The 19,021-nt window shown below is 37.2% G+C and overlaps 2 protein-coding genes across 2 annotated transcripts; one reads left to right on the top strand and one right to left on the bottom strand.

Annotated features, from left to right (window-relative positions):
* The first annotated feature begins 126 nt into the window (after nucleotides 1–126).
* On the top strand, nucleotides 127–4,440 carry FKBP7 (FKBP prolyl isomerase 7). The gene is made up of 4 exons (XM_059475586.1): nucleotides 127–451; nucleotides 1,756–1,907; nucleotides 3,625–3,758; nucleotides 4,079–4,440. Exons 1-4 carry the CDS (start codon nucleotides 243–245, stop codon nucleotides 4,238–4,240), a joined length of 657 nt encoding a protein of 218 aa, XP_059331569.1. The 5' UTR covers nucleotides 127–242; the 3' UTR covers nucleotides 4,241–4,440.
* A 1,667-nt stretch (nucleotides 4,441–6,107) lies between these two features.
* PJVK (pejvakin) lies at nucleotides 6,108–13,465 on the bottom strand. The gene is made up of 6 exons (XM_059476334.1): nucleotides 13,255–13,465; nucleotides 11,050–11,245; nucleotides 9,633–9,774; nucleotides 8,799–8,916; nucleotides 7,721–7,825; nucleotides 6,108–6,409 (listed from the first exon to the last, which is right to left on the bottom strand). Exons 1-6 carry the CDS (start codon nucleotides 13,463–13,465, stop codon nucleotides 6,108–6,110), a joined length of 1,074 nt encoding a protein of 357 aa, XP_059332317.1.
* Between the last annotated feature and the right edge of the window lie 5,556 nt (nucleotides 13,466–19,021).

Below are 19,021 nucleotides of genomic sequence, written 5' to 3' on the forward strand. Positions count from 1 at the left end.
TCTGCGTCCCCCATGCGCGCCCGGCCGCGCTCCCGGCCCCGCCGCCCCGCGGCCGCTTCCGACGTCCCTTCCACTTCCTGAGCGGAGAGGGCGGCCCGAAGAACCGCCCGCCCCGCGGCCGCCGCCGGGGCCGGGCTCGTCCCCACGTCCGGCGCGGCTGAGGCGGAGCGGCGGTGCTGGCTCGGCCCCCGCCCCTCGGCGCGGCGGGGACAGTGCCACGCCGGCGGCCGCCTCGCAGCGACATGGGCCGAGGGCTGACCCTGCTCCTGCTGCCGCTGGCGCTGCTGGCGGCCCCGGCGCGGGCCGAGGGCGGCACGGCGGCAGCGGAGGAGGTTAAGATAGAGGTGCTGCACCTCCCCGAGACCTGCAGCCCGAAGAGCAAGAAGGGCGACCTGCTGAACGCGCACTATGACGGATTCCTGGCCAGCGACGGATCCAAGTTTTACTGCAGGTGAGCCCCGTGGCACCGGGCCGGAGGACGCGCGGAGGGCCCTGCCCGGCGGGTGCTTGGCACAGCCGCTCCGCTCCCCCGAACAAGCGGGGCTTGGGGCCCTCCCGGAGTGGGCACAGCTCGGGGCCCGTACTGACCATACCAGCAATAACACTTCACTTTTCCTCAGCCGAGTGTTGAAGGATGCAGTTTCCCTAGAGTCAAACTAGGCAGTGCCTAGGAGTCCTAGGGTCCCTAGGGAGAAACTTCGAGAGCCTGTAGCCCATACCTCGTACGGAGCCCCCGTTGTCAGAGTGGAAAAAAAACCAACATTATGTTGATACTTGCCGTGTTCTGTGCTGTAACCTGTGCAGAAGAACTCGGGCTGGGAGGAGGAGCTCGTGATAGGAATACACACTGACAATTTTAGGCAGAAACTTTTATATAGCATCCACTTCCACATAGTTGGCACTGTGCAGTGCAGCCACATCATTATACTGGTCGTTTGCAGCCTTTTTGCCTCGTGCCTGTTGCTGTTTCCCTTCTTGATTTGTTGTGCCGCCCATTTTACTGCAAAGTTATCATTTCATCTTTTTGACTTTGCCTCATCCATCTATCCTCAGGCAATAGCTTAGCTCATTACAAAATCTTGATCCATTCCCCTACTTGTATAATTTAAGAAAAAAACTCAGTATATAGGATAATTCTACATTTAACAGTATCATTTAAGTTGCATTTCTTTGCCTGTTGAAGTGCTGCTGACTGGTACATAGAGCGTTGTTCTCTGGATGTTTTGCTCAGTTGCTGTTCGGTGTAGTGCCCGCACTGGGGAGGCCTCGTGTGACCAGAAGCTGCCTCAAGCACTGGCTGCCTGAGCTGGCCGGAGGGGTAGGTGAGCACACAGTGCTGCAGCCAGCATTGCCAGGTTCCCCCAGCGCACGCCTGCACTCCCAGTCCCATCCCATCCTACAGTGTTGTGAGCTACTGAGAACATTTTCACTTTCCAGTGCTCCCCACTTGGAGACTTCCTGCAGTGGCACCTTGTTTCTGGCCTGCAGCGTGCATGGTCAGGAAGATTGGATGTTTTTATAGGAAGTTCAAAAACGAGCTTTTGGTTTTTTTTAAAAAAAGGTTTACCCTTACATATATCAAAATCTCACCTTAAATTACAAATGTAGCAGAAAAAGTATTTATACTTTGTATTCTTGCACTCTTAACATTCTTATGTCCTAATAATCTATGTTCTTACTAGCTGCAACTAAAAGTTATATTTATGATAAAAATATTATGTTAATATTACTCATACACAATTTTTTTTTTAATAGTCGGACGCAAAATGAAGGTCATCCAAAATGGTTTGTTCTGGGTGTTGGACAAGTCATAAAAGGCTTAGATATTGCTATGATGAACATGTGTCCTGGAGAAAAACGGAAAGTGACAATTCCTCCATCATTAGCATATGGACAGCAAGGATATGGTAAAAGTTCTAACTATAAACTTTGTCTTTCCTGTGTTTTTTACCCTTTGAAACATACAATATTGTAAATGTCTGTGAGAACTGGTGCTCCTGTTTGGAGGCAGTGCAGCTGTGCAGCCCCTGCTCATTGCTGTGCAGTTTAGGTAGTCCTGACACAGACCCACACCCAGGCCTTGCAGTTCCCATTTGAACTCAGTCCATGCCACCAAATGTGTTTTCCCAAGTATTGCCATAGTGTGAAGCAAAAGGAAGATTCCCATGAGCAATATCAGCATTATTGTGTTAAAATATGAAATTCCAGTCACATTTCATTATTTGATTGCTACCTGTTTAGCCTTCTAATGAAAATCTACATCTTCTGAGTAAAATGGAATATAATGCAGTGCAATTAATCTAAATAGAAATAATTTGCTTAAAATACTGCTTACATTCTGAATAGTTAATGGCTCTCATTATCACATTACACGATAATTGCAACAGTGCAGTGCATGAAATCTGATTTGAATGTAAGATAATTCAGTGTGCAGATTACTTAAAAAAGTTCCAGTACAAGTTTTATGCAGTGTTTGAGCACTCAAATGTAGATAAATTCAGCTCTGACCTGGGTGTAGGAGTTTCTATGAATGCTCCTTTTTATTCACCAGAGCATTGGTGCTCTGCTCTATAATAATATTTTGGTACTGATGTGTCAGAATTCAATGCATCAGTTTTGTCTTTAATACAATTTCATACAAAAAGGAAAAACACTGATACAAATAAAAACTGTTCTTTAATACTAGTGTTAACTGTTTGTTCCAGGTAGCACTTGAAGGAAGAAGTAGTATTTTCCTACAGCACACCTATCCTCTGTCTCAGCATATTCCTGCATGCTGGGGAAGATACCTGCCTAATCTTGATTAAAAAAAGATGCATGTGACTTTCTAAATCTTTACATGTCTTTCCTTTGTTGGTATGTATATTTGTAAACTGCTGGCACTGAATTCTAGTATTGTATCTTTCTTTTATAAGGTATATTTAAATCTTGATTTATATTAAGATGTATTTAATACTACTTTTCTAAAGCATGGAAAGTTAAAACCTTTTGAACTCTGTTATTTTTGCTATGGCTACTTTAGATGAGTAGTGTGATAGTTTTCTTTATCTTCTGTTTACAAACAGTGTAGATTCTTTAGCTTTTCTTCAGTTTATGAAGGATGGACACAAGCTCAAAATTCTGAGGTTACAGTGTCATGCTCACTGGCTTTGGCAGCTTGCATGTTTACATTTTAATTTTACACTGCATGATTTTTTATGCTCTTTAGGCACTATTTTAGACTGCATTGGTTTGTTGCTGTCTCTTTTCAGTTCCCTTTTTTTGCCAGATGCACGATACATGGACCTGTGTTTGTAGGCAGTGCTGGTTTTACATCAGGTGGCAGAAAATGCTTTGATCCAGGAACAAAGAATTCTAACAGTTATTTTCTTAATTCAGAGGCCAGACAAAGTATTCCAGTAGTTTGAAGCTTCTGTGGGGATTTTTAGCAAGTCAGATGACTTACATGCTGTTGCTGCTTTTTGAGATGTACATTTTAAACTGCATACATGTTTTATATATAATATTATTTTACATTATTTTACATACATAAAGTACCTTTTACCATACCTGTGAATTTATCATATATGTGATCTCTACCCACAGTGTCTGATTCCTTAAACACTTTTTTTCTTTTATTCATAGCACAGGGCAAGATTCCACCCAATGCAACACTGATCTTTGAGATTGAACTTTATGCAGTAAATAAAGGACCTCGTAGTGTTGAGGCATTTAATCAAATAGACAAAGACGGTGACAAGAAGCTCTCTGAACTTGAGGTAATACGATACAAATAACTTGAAACAAATAATTTATAAAACTATAGGTGTGGCTGCATCAGTTTTATCTTTACCTGAGCTCTCTCTGCTGCAGCTGATCACCTAAGGTTTCTGTGTGTTTACACAAACTACACTGTGCTGTAGTTTGCTGAAATTTGCTTTAATACATTAGTAAGTCTCACACTTCTGTAGACAAGCCATAGATGTGTCTGCACTGAAATCACAGTACATTACTTGTATACTCCCAGTGTCCTTGAAGATAGCTAGATTGAGTACTGACATAAAAGTCACAATGATTTGACTTTTTTCTTTTGTTCTAGATAAGCCAGTATTTGAAAGAAGAATTTGCAAGAGATGGCAAAAAACGTCATCCTTCTGCCCATGATGAAATCTTAGCTGATATATTTAAGAAGAATGACCATGATAGAGATGGCTTCATATCAGCAAAGGAGTACAATGTCTACCAGCATGATGAACTCTAAGTACTTAAAAAAATCTTTGGCTGTCTTCTGCACACTGAATTCTAAATAATAATACTTTGTCACATAATTTTTGTATTTTTTTTATAGTGGGATCTTTTTGTATCTCTTAAGGTGACTGTAAAAATCTTATTTTTAACATTCAGCTAATAAAACGTGTCAGATGTTTCAAAAGAAAGAAATAAAATTGAGGTACACCATGATCTAATATTTGTGGTTCTTACAACATGTTCCGATCTACAGTATTGCTCACACTACGCAATACTGAGCTCAGTATTGAGCACACAAAAGTTAGAGTAATCTTTGACATAGCTGGAATATAACTGCTGAACACTTCTAAATCCCCTCTAAAATAAAAAAGGAAAATCTCAATCCCCTGTGAAATAAAAAGGGAATCCCAGGAATATAACTCTTAGACCCCTGCAGGCTCCAGGCCTAGCTTCTTGAGGAAAGGCAATTTGCAGCAATTCATTATAAAAGGCCTTAAAATCGGCAAACTCTGCTTATGGAATGTTAAGATAAAAACAAAAATGTTTTTAAAACAAAAGAACCTCTTGGATGTAATATTAACAAGAAGAATTTGGTGTTGAAGAAAAAGCAGTATTTTGAGTAAGTGTTTTAAACTTTGACTTAGTAAAATCATGATGTTAGCCAGTTTATTCAGCAGCACCAAGTTAAAAATCTACACGATCATGATTTAATTGAATGAGGTTGAAGATGATGGAAGATGCTGTATATAAACATAAGTAATTAATTATTTGAACATCATTCTGGTTTTCCTCACTGGAAAAATGCAAAGAAGTAGGAATAGTTAGTAGGCAGTACTTGTATCTGTTAACTGTTCTGCTTGTGCAGAACACATCATACCACTCATGTAACATGCTTAACTCTTCTCACATGAAAAGCAATGGCTGTATTCATTTCAACATGTAATAATGAGATGTACACAGTGAAAGTGGCAGCACAAGTGAAAAAGCTTCCATACCTAGGTTATCCTTGAAATAATTTTAAAAGGTATAAAAAGGTTTTTTGCTCTGCCAGTGTAAAACAGTGTGGTGAGAGGTTTAACAGCACCCTGCCCCACAGCCCAATCCTAGCCCTGGACACAGATCTGTGGTGTTCCAGTCCTCAACAGACTCAATTTTCCTTGGATGCACCTGTGAAAGACATTCACCCCTGAAGTCTTGCTGGAGTGAGCAGTTCCATTATTTTCATAAGCTTCCAAAACATTTTCTGCTAAGCAGTTTTTTTTCTGAGCACATAAAAGAAAGTCAAGAGCAGCTGTGACATAGAATCCAACTGCAGCAGGTAAACTGGCTGGTACTTTTTCATAATTAAACAAACTTGATATTCAGCAACAGCACCCTAATATGAAGCTCCCATCCATAGTTCCAGTTGTTCCCTTTTGTAACTGAAACATTAGACTGAGCTAAGTTTTAGCATGTTTTTTAATCTGATACTTCAATTAAACATTCATGAGAACACTAAATTATTAACAAATATTCTCATTTAACCATCATATGCCAGTGTAGAGAAAGGCAACATTTTGGGGTTTAACAACAAGTTTGTGTAAACAACTTTAAGTTCTAGCATATATTCTGACATTATGAAAATACTATTTAAAAGTATGTTTTTCATTATCATGATAATGAGAAGGTTCTAGGAAAAACAGCAATGTCAGGAAATTCGTGTGCATTCTAAAGTAGAAGTCATTGACTGCAAAGCACAGAATTTGAAGAAAACAGTGTAATAAAATGTTTTGCACTTTCACTGTTTTGCATGTCACAATTGGAGACATATTTGCTAACTCTGAAAAGTTTGTGGCACAGTTATGCCCATGTCTGTGATAACAGGCACTTACCCAGATCAGTTACTTCATTCTCTTATGCCAGAGGTCAAAACAGGGCACGGCATGCAGTCGAACATACTTCTGTCCATTAAAAGAACACTCCAGGCATCCATAGACTGTCTCCCTTTTTGAACTTCCCATTCCACAGAGGACACAGGGGCCTTTGGGGATGTTGTTATTAAGTAAATTAATTCGGATATGAGAACCGTCTCTGAGATAGCTTGTAGAGAGATCAGTCATGCTTGCAGCTTTTTCATAATAATCTGTAAAAAGGTCCTCCAAGTAAGGATCAGAGTTAGCAACGATTTCCACTACTCCTTTATCTGAAAAAGAACACACAAGGAAAAGAAGCAGTATTTTGTTATAATACTATGATTTGTTGCTTAAAAAAATATCAGTTTAATGATAGAAATAACAACTGATGCACAAAACTGTTCTAAGCATGCCATATAGATTGCTTCCCATCAAAAACCCTGTGTGATGAAAATTTTTCTTCAACTTCACTTAAGACAGCGAAAAAAACTAGAATGTTTTGTATATGACCTATGTAATTATATTTTTAGAAATATACCTAAAAGGTTGGCATGCAGCAGGCTTCTGAGAAATTGGTGCAAAGTCAAACCACAAGTGTACTTCCTTGTTTCTATTTTTGCATTTCTAGTTTTATGTTCTAAACATTGTAAATTCACTTTTATTTCCTATTATTTACAAAAAAATCCCACTACTACTTAATATGTTTAGAAAACTCAGAGGACTCCTTGTTAACCTCCTAGCAGATTTCTGAGGATCCAGATGTGCCAGGTAGGAACCTTTCCTTCTCTCTTCAGGGACTTACTAGATTGAGTGAAGGACGTTTAGGCAGCTACAGCTCCTGAGATGTATCATACCCACTGAAGATGTATTCCCCTTGTGTGGACTGCAGCAGCACTGAAGGCTTGGTCCATGAAAGTCCTTTGATCAAGAATGGACTACAGTGGAGGAGGAACACCTAATCACAGCATTTTTGGGACATGTTTACTGCTCAGCATTTATCTTCACACTCAGATCTGCAGATTTCCAAAGTACTTGGAATAAGGAGTGTTATAAGTTTAAGATCTTAGTCTAAAGCTGCATACAGGGATCTGCATTTTTGTTGGATGCTATGTTGATATTAGAATGAAAAAAGAGGACTGTGATGGTATCCTGTCACGGGAACATAGTGCCTAAGGAGTACATTCAATTATTGCAGTTAATATTGTTTGATATTTAAAATTACAGCTTTTGCCTTCAACTATTACTATAATTATAATTTGTATAATATGAGCTGTAAATGGCAAACACATGAAATAGGCTCAATGTTATGCTAGCTGTGTAATTACTCACTACCAGTTTACCAACAGCCATACGTTTTAATATCTTTAGAGTTTAATGAACAGATTTGTTATTTCTGAGAGACAGGTTCCCAAATGTAAATTTTAATAACTCTATAATCATTTCAATACATAGAAATAGAATTTCAATTCATTTCAATAGAAATTGAGAGGTTCATTTTGCTTCAAAATTTTTTTCTTTAAACATTCATCTTGGACAGAAATTAAAGAAGCAGAGGTACACTTTTAAATAAGACATTTGTGTATAAATATCAAAAGTCATACTTCGATGAAACAGATTATTCTTTAATCTCCTGAATTTGGTCAGTGAAGATGATCCAGATTTCTCTCTTTCAAATCCTCCTTTTGCAATTGGAGTCACACAGAGTTCTGCAAAAATGAAAAGTTTTTAAAAGGACTAAATATAAAAGCCATAATTGCACAACAATTTAATATGCTTTCTAATCAATAAAGTTAACAGTGATTAAATTTAGCTTTGCTAATGTTTTTAATGGCTAGTATAACTTTTTAGTACAAGTCTGCACACAGTAGTAGCTCACAGAATCAAGTAACACAGATTTGATGGTAATTTTTAACTGTTGGTGGCTTTCAATTAAAATCCTCAGAGCCTGTTTTGGTTCATACACAAATTACGGCCATGTTAAGGGGTCAGGACAGTCAGTAGCATAACAATGGAAGCCCTGGTTCTGAAGGACAAACATTTCTGTAGTTTTACTTGAAAGTAGAAATGAAACATTGTAAGCAAGGCTGTGAGTTCTGTACTTACCACTTTCAGTACAGAATTCTATCCATAACTTGAAAGAAATACTTTAAAGTAAAATCTATGCTATGCAAATTTTTTATTTGTTTCCGATTGCTGCAATTAATTCCACCTAAATAGCTTTAGATATTTATATGTGCAAATGATGCATCAGACTGAAATTAAAGCCCCAACAGAAAAAAAGTTACTAGTTTAGAAGTTCTGTACACTTTTTTCTTCACTTGTACATTTGTACTTGCCTATTTTATGCAAAACTTATCAGATAGTCTCAGAAACCTGTTCCTCACCAGCTAGAAATATAGCTAAGTGGGGCTTTTTTTCCATGCAACCACAGAATTTAAAAAATACCAAGTCTAACTTTTAAGAAATGTTCCCACAGCAGACTATTTTCTTCTAGCACCTGCCTTGTTTTCTTTGCAAGCACCATTTCTGTCAGAATGTCAGAATACTTATGTGCATAAAATTAAAACATCCCATTGTATGGGATCAGGGCTTCTGTATACCAAGAGCAATGAAACAGCTTTTAAAACTTAGATCATTATAAACAATAGTAGTAATGAGACAGTAATTCACATCACTTACCGAAATTACCATCCAAATGAATGTAGAGCTCAAATACACTAAAAGCAATAGTTGTATGTGCAGGAAAAACAATGGCTTTGTCCCGCCCTTTAGAATTCTGATCTTCAATTATGTGAAACTATAATTTAGAGAAGGATCCAAAGATAAAAACATTACAAATTGAAACGAATAAATAAACAAAATACAAATCTTAACTTCATATATTGAGAATTATAATGTCAGGGGGAAACTTTGAAGATCAAATTTCACAACTGAAGAATTTTCTATTAACTACTTTGCATTTTAATAAATTTTGATACAGAGAGAGTAATTTGCATCACTTAGTGAAAATTATGTGAATGATTTATTAGTACTAGAAAGAGCAAAGTTAGAAGACTTGTAAGTTTAATTATTGAAATGCATCGAGGGGGAAGGGGGAGGAAGAGCATAAGACAGGGAATAAGATGCCAACCCTTCAAATAATAACCTGAAATTCCAATGTGCTACAGAAGATGACTGTAATAATGAAATAATAATGAAAGAAAGGTTATACATTTATTCGAAAGTCAAACTAAGAAGTAGTAAATTCCACTTTTTTGCTGAGGCTTTACCCCAGGCAATGGCTCATTGTCTAGCCATCTTTTCATGCATTTCCCATCCCTCTGTCATATAAGTACTGCTAACAAAAGACCAACTTTTAAACCACTTTACATTAGTACAATAATATAGATTTACTTTAGATTTTTTTATGAGCTTACATTCTAAAAACACAATTAAATCAAACCATAAAATTTATAATAATGACCTTTTTATGCTTGATCATTTGAGTTACAGAACTTTGTCAAACATATTTACCCTCATTGTCTCTCCACGCATTCCAGTATGGACAGTTAATGAGCACTGCCTTGTAGTTCGAATACTTTCCATGACCACACACAAAATTTCCATCCTACTTTTTCTTGATTGATGGACTAGACAATGATCAAAGTTTATTTTTCTAAAATCAAGAGGGAGGCAGGAAGGAAATTCAGACATAATTAGCAGTTTACAAAGCAGCTAAGTAACTTTAAATCAGTAAATAAATCACCATAATGTCTGTTTCATAGCAGTAAAACAGCTGACCAAGGAGATCTCTGGAAACTTAATATTGGTTTTCACTGTTTGGGAACAGAACTAAGAAATTCAAGGAAAGCCAGTATTCTACAAATATTAGAGAAGATACCTGGGACACCCTGGAAAATTCAAAGCCTGTTCATCTGACTCTGGTTTTAGTGCCATTAACTGAAAGAAACCTATATCACTTATAAACAGTACTGAACAATCATGAAACAAGTGACTGTAGAATTTCTACAAACAGTGGCAGTTAGTTTTATGACACTGAATCTTTTTTTCAGAAGACTAGGTCCTTTTCCCTCACCCCCATTTATTAATGATAACATTTGGAGGTTGCAAATAAACTAGGAAAATAGAGAAGGAGAGGTTACAGATAAAAAATGGCATGCACTTCTTGGTAAATACCAACAAGGTAAAAATATATATTTGCAAATGCCAAATGTTGCATCATGCATAGTAAATGATTTACTGGGATGCACTGCTGGGATTCACTGGGATGCCATTGTTACCAAGGGATAATCTTTGAAATATAAAAAAAAGAATTACCCCTAGAATTAGTCACACCATATTTCTACACATTTGACATCTGTGCTAGCACCACAGGAAACAAGAAGTTCATTTTCAGTCTCCACAACTCAACAAGAATGTTGGTAGAAGAGACTTGATTTAAAGAAAAGTCACAGAAGGTTATGAAAATTTAAGTAGATAAACCTATTTTGCATTTTGCAGAAAAGGCAGTGTAATAGCTTCATAAAACCTCAAATTACCTACAATGGCAATAACACATATGGCTCTCTAGTTCATCAAAGGCAAATAAATCCTATTTCTGGAACCTGAAGTTAGGTAATGTTATTCAAAGTAGGTTTCAAATTTTCAATACTATGGTATAACACGATAGGAGTTTTGATGGACTCTTTCTTTTTTTTTCTTTTTTTTCCTGAGACATGCACTGTAATTCAAAGAATTCAGAAAAATTTTACAGCCTGTATTATACAAGTCATGTGTCTAATCCCAGTGATCCAACCTGATACCCTTGAAAATATCAGATGGCGACTGCTACTGATTGACTAAAAATAATCAAAACCTAAGAACTTCAGACTTGCAGCCTAACTGTATGAAATAGAATTACGGAAACAGAAATCAAAACACAGAATACAACCTTGTAGTAAGTTCTCTCAGTAATGTTGGTACTTCAACTTCATGTTTGGTCACTATGCCAAATGAAGCTTTAAAGGCAATAGAATCTGATCCAGCAACATCAAAACCAACATCATTCATTATCTGATTTCCTCTTCTGCCATTAAGTGAAACATCTGATTTGTCTTCATAGTTGAGCAACTGGTAAGACGAGACACCTGAGTGAAAGAAGATAACCTTTGTGTGATGATGAAAAGTCTGAACACAGTATTTTCACATAGCCAGAATAAATGGTACTATTCCTACTGTGCTTAATCATTTTGATATGAAATTCAGAGCTACACTGAGCACTTGTTTATTGATGTTACTTCTGATGATTGATGGAGAGTACATGAGAGTCCTGGGTTTGAATAGAGCTATTTTCAAATTTCTGTATTCATCATTATTCTCCTTGAGTACTTCCACCTGTAACTATGATGCTGATACAAATAAACCAGACATGAGGTGTTTTGGCTCTAATGACAAAGGCTCTGAAACCCAAAATAACTCAGTGGAGGCCACACAGAATATTACAACTAGGAATAAAATGAAAGCCACTGTATAAAAAGTATTAAGGAATTCTGAATTCTGTCTAGATGCTATACAAAGACCCTAAATTTTCTTCATTTTTGCAGTACATGAATGAGACATGGGTCTGCCAGTAACATTAACTCTGCCTAGGGACTATGCCACTTTATTTTGAAGGAAAATAGCAGATTAATTCTGACTCATTTTGCATTCAATTATTGTACAACCAAAGGTGTTACCAAAGCACCTCTACAAAAATGTCTTTATAATATCAAATACATTTCCATTACAATAACAGAAAAAATGCTAGAACACATTGGTTACCAAATTAAAATGAACACAGGGATTAGATTTCTAAATACATCTAAGAATCTGTGTTTTACTCCTTTTTTTGTTTTTAATCCTTTGAAGATATTAGGATAAGCTGACATTGTGAAGTCATCTACTGTGAATCTTGTTTGTGTTTATTTTTGACCAAAAAGAATGTTAATATATTTTTTCATCATTCTAAAAGGATTGAAAATGCTTGTCTTTGTCACATAAAAAAGGAAATTCAATTACAAACCTCCTTGCTTATGTTAAAGGACTTTCTTAATACTTTCTGCACACGACATTTAACCTTTACAGAAAAGACTTGTAAGGTTTTGTGAGAATTTTTAATGAGATTTTGCAACCTTTTTCTCAGACTTTTTGATGAGATTTTTGATTTTTTTTTTCATTCAAGACAAGCCAGCTGACTTCTCCTGAATGTAAGACATAGGATTAAAATTTTTCTTATCATGCCTGTGTCCTGAAATCCCCTCTAATGGGATCAAGGGGTATTTCCTGTGCTTATCTTAGTTTGTCTTAGTAGAATTTTTAACTGATGCATTTGTTGTGCAAGTAAAATCATCAATAATTTAACCAAAATTAACATTAAAAAAAATAAAGCGATGAAACTGTTTTGAGAAAATCTGTAGACATGAATTACACACTTTTCAAAGGAATGTACAGGAAGATACAGGCCATATAGTGCAATTTTGCAATTCTTAATTCTATTAGAATCTCCTCAAAATTTACACTATGGCATAGAAAAAGGAATTTAAAAACCAGTTAAGCTCTTTAAGTACACCACACAGATTGCAAATGTGGAAAAAGTCTTATGAAAATCCATTTACACCAGTCAGATGTAATAGATGTTTTCAAATGCTTCTGCCTGTACAGAGCTCAGTTCAGCACCAGGGACTGCCAGCATGGAAGAGCTGTGGAACTGATTCTTAAAAGTGACTATACAAACAAAGGGTACATTTCTAAACAATTTTTATGTAAAAATTAATCAACATACATCAGTACATCTGTCAGGAATTGGAGGTTTGTGGGAAAAAAAAAAAGAGGCTTAACTGAATTTGTTTAATACTAGTTCAGAAAATATCAATGCTTTTTAATAAAAATTACTTTTTTTTTTTTTGCTCTTTTTCTAGAAAGTCCTTTTTCCCCCCTTTTCTCTTACCATTTTGATTTGTATTTTTTTTCTTAAATATTTATTACATGACTAAGCTAGAAAAATGTTACTACCCATTTACTAAGGAAACATCATCCTACCTGCACAGTTTAGACTATGTTCACTATGTCTACTAGGAAACATGCATTTTTCCACTTTGAAAACAGATAAAAATCTTACCTGCAGAAATTTCTTTCTCCCCTTGAAGAATGTCTTTTAATGTGAAAGGTGTTGAAGCAAATTTAGATTTTTTCGAAAGCAAACATTTTCTTTTTTTAATCACAAGGCTCAGAGGTTGGTATCTGTCAGCTTCACTGAGGCTGGGCACGGGAACTAATCTTCCTCCATCACCAACCTGTTTAACGAAGTTTTTGGTTGCAGCAGCAAACATATTATGACATTTGTAATGATAAAAATAGAAAACTCTGTATCAAGTGTAGCTTCCAGATATCGAGCCCATGTTCAATTCTTCTTATATTGTTCTTGCAAACAAATGCTTTGGGAAAAAAAAAATCTGTCAAACTGCTTTTTTTTTAGACTGAGTTATATCTCACTTTTAAAGAATCAACAGCATCTTAGCTACTGATATTCTATGGTGTACTACTTGAGACTTCTCTCAGAGACCTTCAGTTAAGCTCTCTAATTCTGCATGATGAATAATGAATCAACAGTGTAAACTGAGAGGGAAATGGCGCCTTTTTCTTGGCAGTTCATTGCCACCCTTTAAAAGACAAAATTTACTGTCATAGAAACAGAAATCTAACTTCCATAACCCTCAACTTCCCGCTAGGAGCTCCTGGTGTACTGCTGTTTGTTGGGTCCTTGCTGCCGCTGAATTCTGGTGTTTTAGCAGCACCAACAAAGCAGCCCAGGCTGCTCTGGGGGCACTGGAGTCACAGCTGCTGAGCGCTGGCGGCTCTGCGAGACGGTGTTGCCTTTCACAGCGCTGCCGTGCCCTGCCTGCCCGGCAGAGCTCGGCTGGGGCCGAGTGCTGCGCTGGCCCCAAGCGTGAGAGCAGAGCGGGCTGGGGGCACGGGGAAACACCGGTGGGCTCTCACTGTTTGTTGTTAATCTCCTGTGACTCAGCTGTCTGTCACCACAGGGCTAGGCTTGAGCTGCATGCATTTAGCTCGGGCTACTGAAAACCTCATTCAATTGTGAGAATGATGCAAAACAATAAAAGTAAAATGGCAGAAAGAAGTGACCGTACTGATAGAGGAATGAGGAGCAACTCAAGAATCCAAGATATAAAGCCCCAGTGTAAAAAGACAGAAAATTGTAAAGAGAAGAAAGACAGACAGTAGAGAGCACTGTGGAGGATCTGTGAGGGAGGCAGAAGCAGCTGATCCACCCTCATGTAAACAATTACTTGATTTTCTAGTGAGGCTGATGAACACAGAACTGGCTAAACCTTACAGGTCTTCTTCCAGAGACTCCCTTTGCAGTTACAGTATGTAAAGCATCAGGCTTGTAAAGTTACACTTCAGTAGTTGTTGTTACCTCCTTGCCAGGTAACAATTGGTTCGATTGGCTTTTTTTCTGAAGCAAGGTTTTTATGTGAAAGTATCTTAAGGATTGTTTTTATAATATGAACACTTATTAAATATTTATCATGTGTTAATACTTCCATAATATTTTTAAAAGTTCAGAGTATCAGAAAATCCAACAAAATGGCCAAAAGAGGGCATTACTTCAGCTATCTTAAGATGAAAGGAAAGGCTGCTAGACCGTTCTGCTTACTCTAGAGGGTGCTGAAAAATCAAGTCAGGTTATATATAGACTTTGAATTGAAAGCATGGGAAAGCCTGCAGTTAATTCTGGCTGTAATTCATACTACACTATCTGAAAAACCTTGTACATATTTACTCAATCAAAACACATTAACAGAACTGAAAAGCTTTCAAAGGGAAGAAATGTCTAAGGGAACTCTAAAATGAAAATTGCCTGTTGATCCCTGGTTTAGATTAATCCTGTATATATACGTTTGACAGGATACTATTTTTCTACAAATTGCTAAGACCAGCTGGCACTGTTTATTCAACATGCATTTGTATTTTTCTTACTCACTATGTGGTCATAGATCATACTCAGTGTGATCTAGCTCTAATTTTGATCATGAATATTTTCATTTGAAATGTTTACGTGCTATTCCTGTTACTCTAACACCCTATAATCCATCATAAATGCTTCAGCAGATGTTTGTGCTGTCCTCATGCCACAGATCAGAGAACAGGAGTCTGAGCACAGGGACATTGCCATGATCTGAAAATGTTCACTAATTTTGCACATCCAAGTGAAGAAACATAAGGTATTTCCCTGCTCCTCCAGCACTAGACACTTTTCTACTTGGCACACCAGTGTGCTTTATGAACTTCCAGCATTTTTGCAGCTAAGGTGTGCTCTCATTTTGGGCAACCAATTAACTAAAACCACTTAATTTCCAAGTGCATAGGTTAGGCCTGAGTCACCACTGGAATAAAAAAATCTTGCCTTGTCTTGCTAAATCGTGCAGATGAAAATCCTCACTCACATTTGCTCCCTGGGGAGGATCTGGGCTGGAATGTTCCATTGCCCTCAGCACAGAGCCACACAAGGGCACTGGTGAGGCTCCCCTCTGCACAGCCCTCCACAGAAGAGCACGGGGACTTCTCCAGCCTGATCACCTTCCCCTGGAGGGAAGAGCAAGAGAGGTTATTTCCTACACAAGATCTGCTGTGTTTTTTCAGAGGGGGCGTTAGCCATGAAGTAGTAACATAGCAAGTATTAGCTATATGGAGTTGAGAATATTTTATGCCTAAATACTGTATTTTTTTTCCTCACATCATATTTGTATAAAAACATGGAGATTTTTTAAGAGTAAAACCTAGAGGACAATCCTGCTCTCTGCATGGTGTTGGAAGATGCAGTTAAAAGATAATTCCATAATGATTTTTGGTTTAATATTAGATAGTTATCCTACATTATCCCTTGCAGGAATGTCTGTCACCTGTAATTATAGTGTCTAAAGAGGCATTTATAATGTGATCTAAGGTAGTGCAAACTAGACATTTGTCCAAGGAACTTCAAATGTGGAATTACTTCATTATTTTCAATCCAGACATCTTAAACCATTTGTAATCCACTTGAACTGATCTGACTTTAATTTATTTCTTGTCACAGTCAACCATATCATAAGATTAGCATGATTAAGCAGTCAATTGAAGGGAGAAAAGAAATCTTAAGTGCTAACTTACTGGATAAATGTAGTTGATGTTTCACTTGAAAGGATTAAACCCACAATCTACACCAAATTATGCTGGTAATTTGTTTAATATCTTCTTAGTGTACAAAAGGATGCCATCAGTTGCCAGATCTCCTGATACAGGAGATACAGGAGTGTATCATGTACACTTCAAGTGCAATTGAACTGCATTACATTTACCTGCATCTCTGCAGAAGAACAAGTGCAAGAATTTAACATATAAAAAACAGCAAAAGAAAATGCTACTGAAAAAATTACTCACAAAATTCTGTAACTTTCCAGCACACGGCATGAGTATTTCCCTAGAAACACAGGATCTGAGCAATACAGACTCTGTTAGATTTCAGGAGGTAACAAACATAACATTTTATGGGATAAAATATGCTTCTAATTACATACACACTTTTTGGGTTTTTCCAACAACTTGAGTGGGTTTAACAGTACTTGGGGTTTTTTTTTGTTTGTTTGTTTTGGTTTGGTTTTTTGAGGTGGCATTGTCTAGAAATTCTCATGAGCAAAACCAGCCAGTTTAATACCATAGCTTACATAACTTCAGAGCTCCTGGAATACAAATTCTGGTGCTTGTTTTATATGCTCTTCTACAGACTTACCTTTCATGTTCCAGACCTGATTAAACACAGATTACTTAATCTATGTTTCATGTGTCCATCTTTAGAGTGCATGAAATATCCCAGCTTTTTCTTCTTTGTAATTGCCCCAGTATGAATGGCAATATTTCCAATGGGGAGATGGATGTGTTAACTGTGAAGCCTTTACTAAAAAGGAATGCAAAGTAGTCCTCCAGGGACAGATATGCCGAGGAAGTGTGTCTGCATTTACACTTACCACCTGTGAGAAGCAGGCACATCTTTCAGCTCTCAGCCTGGCAACCGACAGCATCTTTTTGCTCATTAAGAAGATATTAAACAAATTACCAGCATAATATGGTGCAAATTTTGGGTTTAATCTTTTCAATACCAGCTCAGTTTATCCAGTCAGTTAACACTTAAGATTTCTTCTCTCCCTTCATCTTCCAGCTTTCAACTGTTACATAAACATTACTGTATACAACAAAGCTACTTTCATCATGTAGCATTATTAGCTTGTGAAGAAAAATCTGGAAAAGAAACAAGCCAGTGTGACCTAAAGTAAACTGTTTAATACTTCCTTTCCTTTGAAGGATGCTTCCCAAATGGCTAAAAAAATGAATTAGGAAACTAGATGAAGATATATTCTTGTCTTGAAAGCATGAAAAGGAACAGGCTGAATAAACATAGAGGTGATTATGAAAGAGGATGCTGAATTCTTGCATGCCCTACAAACACTGATTTAATTTTGTCTGTTTATAAATATTCTGTATCCAAAGATCTGAGAGTGCTTTGTACTAGTAATAATCAGCCCTTGCAGTATCCTTCCCTGAGAAGTGACACATTTAACCAGCATCTGTCAGTGGGTGTGCTTGTGTGAGAGGACAGCTTTGTGGGCTTGCCCATCCACCTGTATGAGGATGTAGAACTGTAGATGCTGCTGTGCCACTATATCTGAAGAAAAGTTACAGAACAAAGGATTTGTCTGCTACGTTATAACTCACATTGTCCATGCTAAGCTGTCTGATGGGTACTGGTACAGTTACATCTATATAAAATTTCCCTCAGTCATAGACATCTTGTTCCTTGCTGCTTCTCCTTATGTTTTAAACTGAGCAGCAGGACTGCTTTTATTTTTGGCATTGACACCAGCTGTTCTGTGATACTGGGCAATTAACCTCTATGAAACCTACTGCATGTGGCTGTGCCAATGTGTCACTTCTCAGGGAAGGATACTGCAAGGGCTGATTATTACTAGTACAAAGCACTCTCAGATCTTTGGATACAGAGTATTTATAAACAGACAAAATTAAATCAGTGTTTGTAGGGCATGCAAGAATTCAGCACCCTCTTTCATAATCACCTCTATGTTTATTCAACCTGTTCCTTTTCATGCTTTCAAGACAAGAATATATCTTCATCTAGTTTCCTAATTCATTTTTTTCACATGCCTGTAGGCATAGATTAATAAATCAGTGCAGTTTCCAGATACTAAACATTTTAACAGACAGGTGACATAAAAATTCTTGTCACCAAACAAGAAAAGTAGCCTGATATTATTATTCTAGGTCAGCTGATTTAAGTGAAGTCAGCTCTTGAACTAGAACTGAAGAATGGATCTGCTTTTCTGCTCTTGAATTTCTTTGACTGCTAAAAGTAATGCAAGGCCCTTAGAAGTAACTTACTTAGAGAAGAACTTAAAAGACAATTAACACCTTAAATTTTATCAGTTGAAAGAAATAACCCAACATATTCACCAGAATTTACAGTCCACCTACAGTCCAACAAGTAACCTTTTGAGAATGTTTAATTATCATTTTTTCCTTCACTGACTTGTCAAAAAACCTGCTCAAGAAGCCTAGGGTGCTTGTGAAATTTGAGCTAGTAATTAGTGTCTTTTCCTTACCAAAGGAAATGTAGCCAGACACTCGTCAGTGAGAAAAGCAACTACATATTTGGTTTTGCTTTGGAACTTATCCTTGTAAATACAAACATAATCCAATGTAGTCTCATCACAGGCACAAAGCATCTTCACAACAGATTAATGTCTGTAACATGCATTTATGCATACCTTTTTTTTCCTGAATTTTTATAATATAGAACTATTAATATGCACTTG

The sequence above is a fragment of the Ammospiza nelsoni genome, chromosome 7 (assembly GCF_027579445.1).
Source record: "Ammospiza nelsoni isolate bAmmNel1 chromosome 7, bAmmNel1.pri, whole genome shotgun sequence".
In the NCBI taxonomy this organism is placed as follows: Eukaryota; Metazoa; Chordata; class Aves; order Passeriformes; family Passerellidae; genus Ammospiza; species Ammospiza nelsoni.

Excerpts from the sequence above, each read along its gene's own strand:
- PJVK (XM_059476334.1), bottom strand. The coding sequence starts at position 13,465 with ATGTTTGCTGCTGCAACCAAAAACTTCGTTAAACAGGTTGGTGATGGA. Across the intron at positions 11,246-13,254 it reads GGAGAAAGAAATTTCTGCAG|GTGTCTCGTCTTACCAGTTG; the intron begins GTAAGATTTTTA and ends TCTTTCACTCAG. Across the intron at positions 7,826-8,798 it reads TCATTTGGATGGTAATTTCG|AACTCTGTGTGACTCCAATT; the intron begins GTAAGTGATGTG and ends TCATTTTTGCAG.
- FKBP7 (XM_059475586.1), top strand. The coding sequence starts at position 243 with ATGGGCCGAGGGCTGACCCTGCTCCTGCTGCCGCTGGCGCTGCTGGCG. Across the intron at positions 1,908-3,624 it reads ATATGGACAGCAAGGATATG|CACAGGGCAAGATTCCACCC; the intron begins GTAAAAGTTCTA and ends TTTTATTCATAG. Across the intron at positions 3,759-4,078 it reads AGAAGCTCTCTGAACTTGAG|ATAAGCCAGTATTTGAAAGA; the intron begins GTAATACGATAC and ends CTTTTGTTCTAG.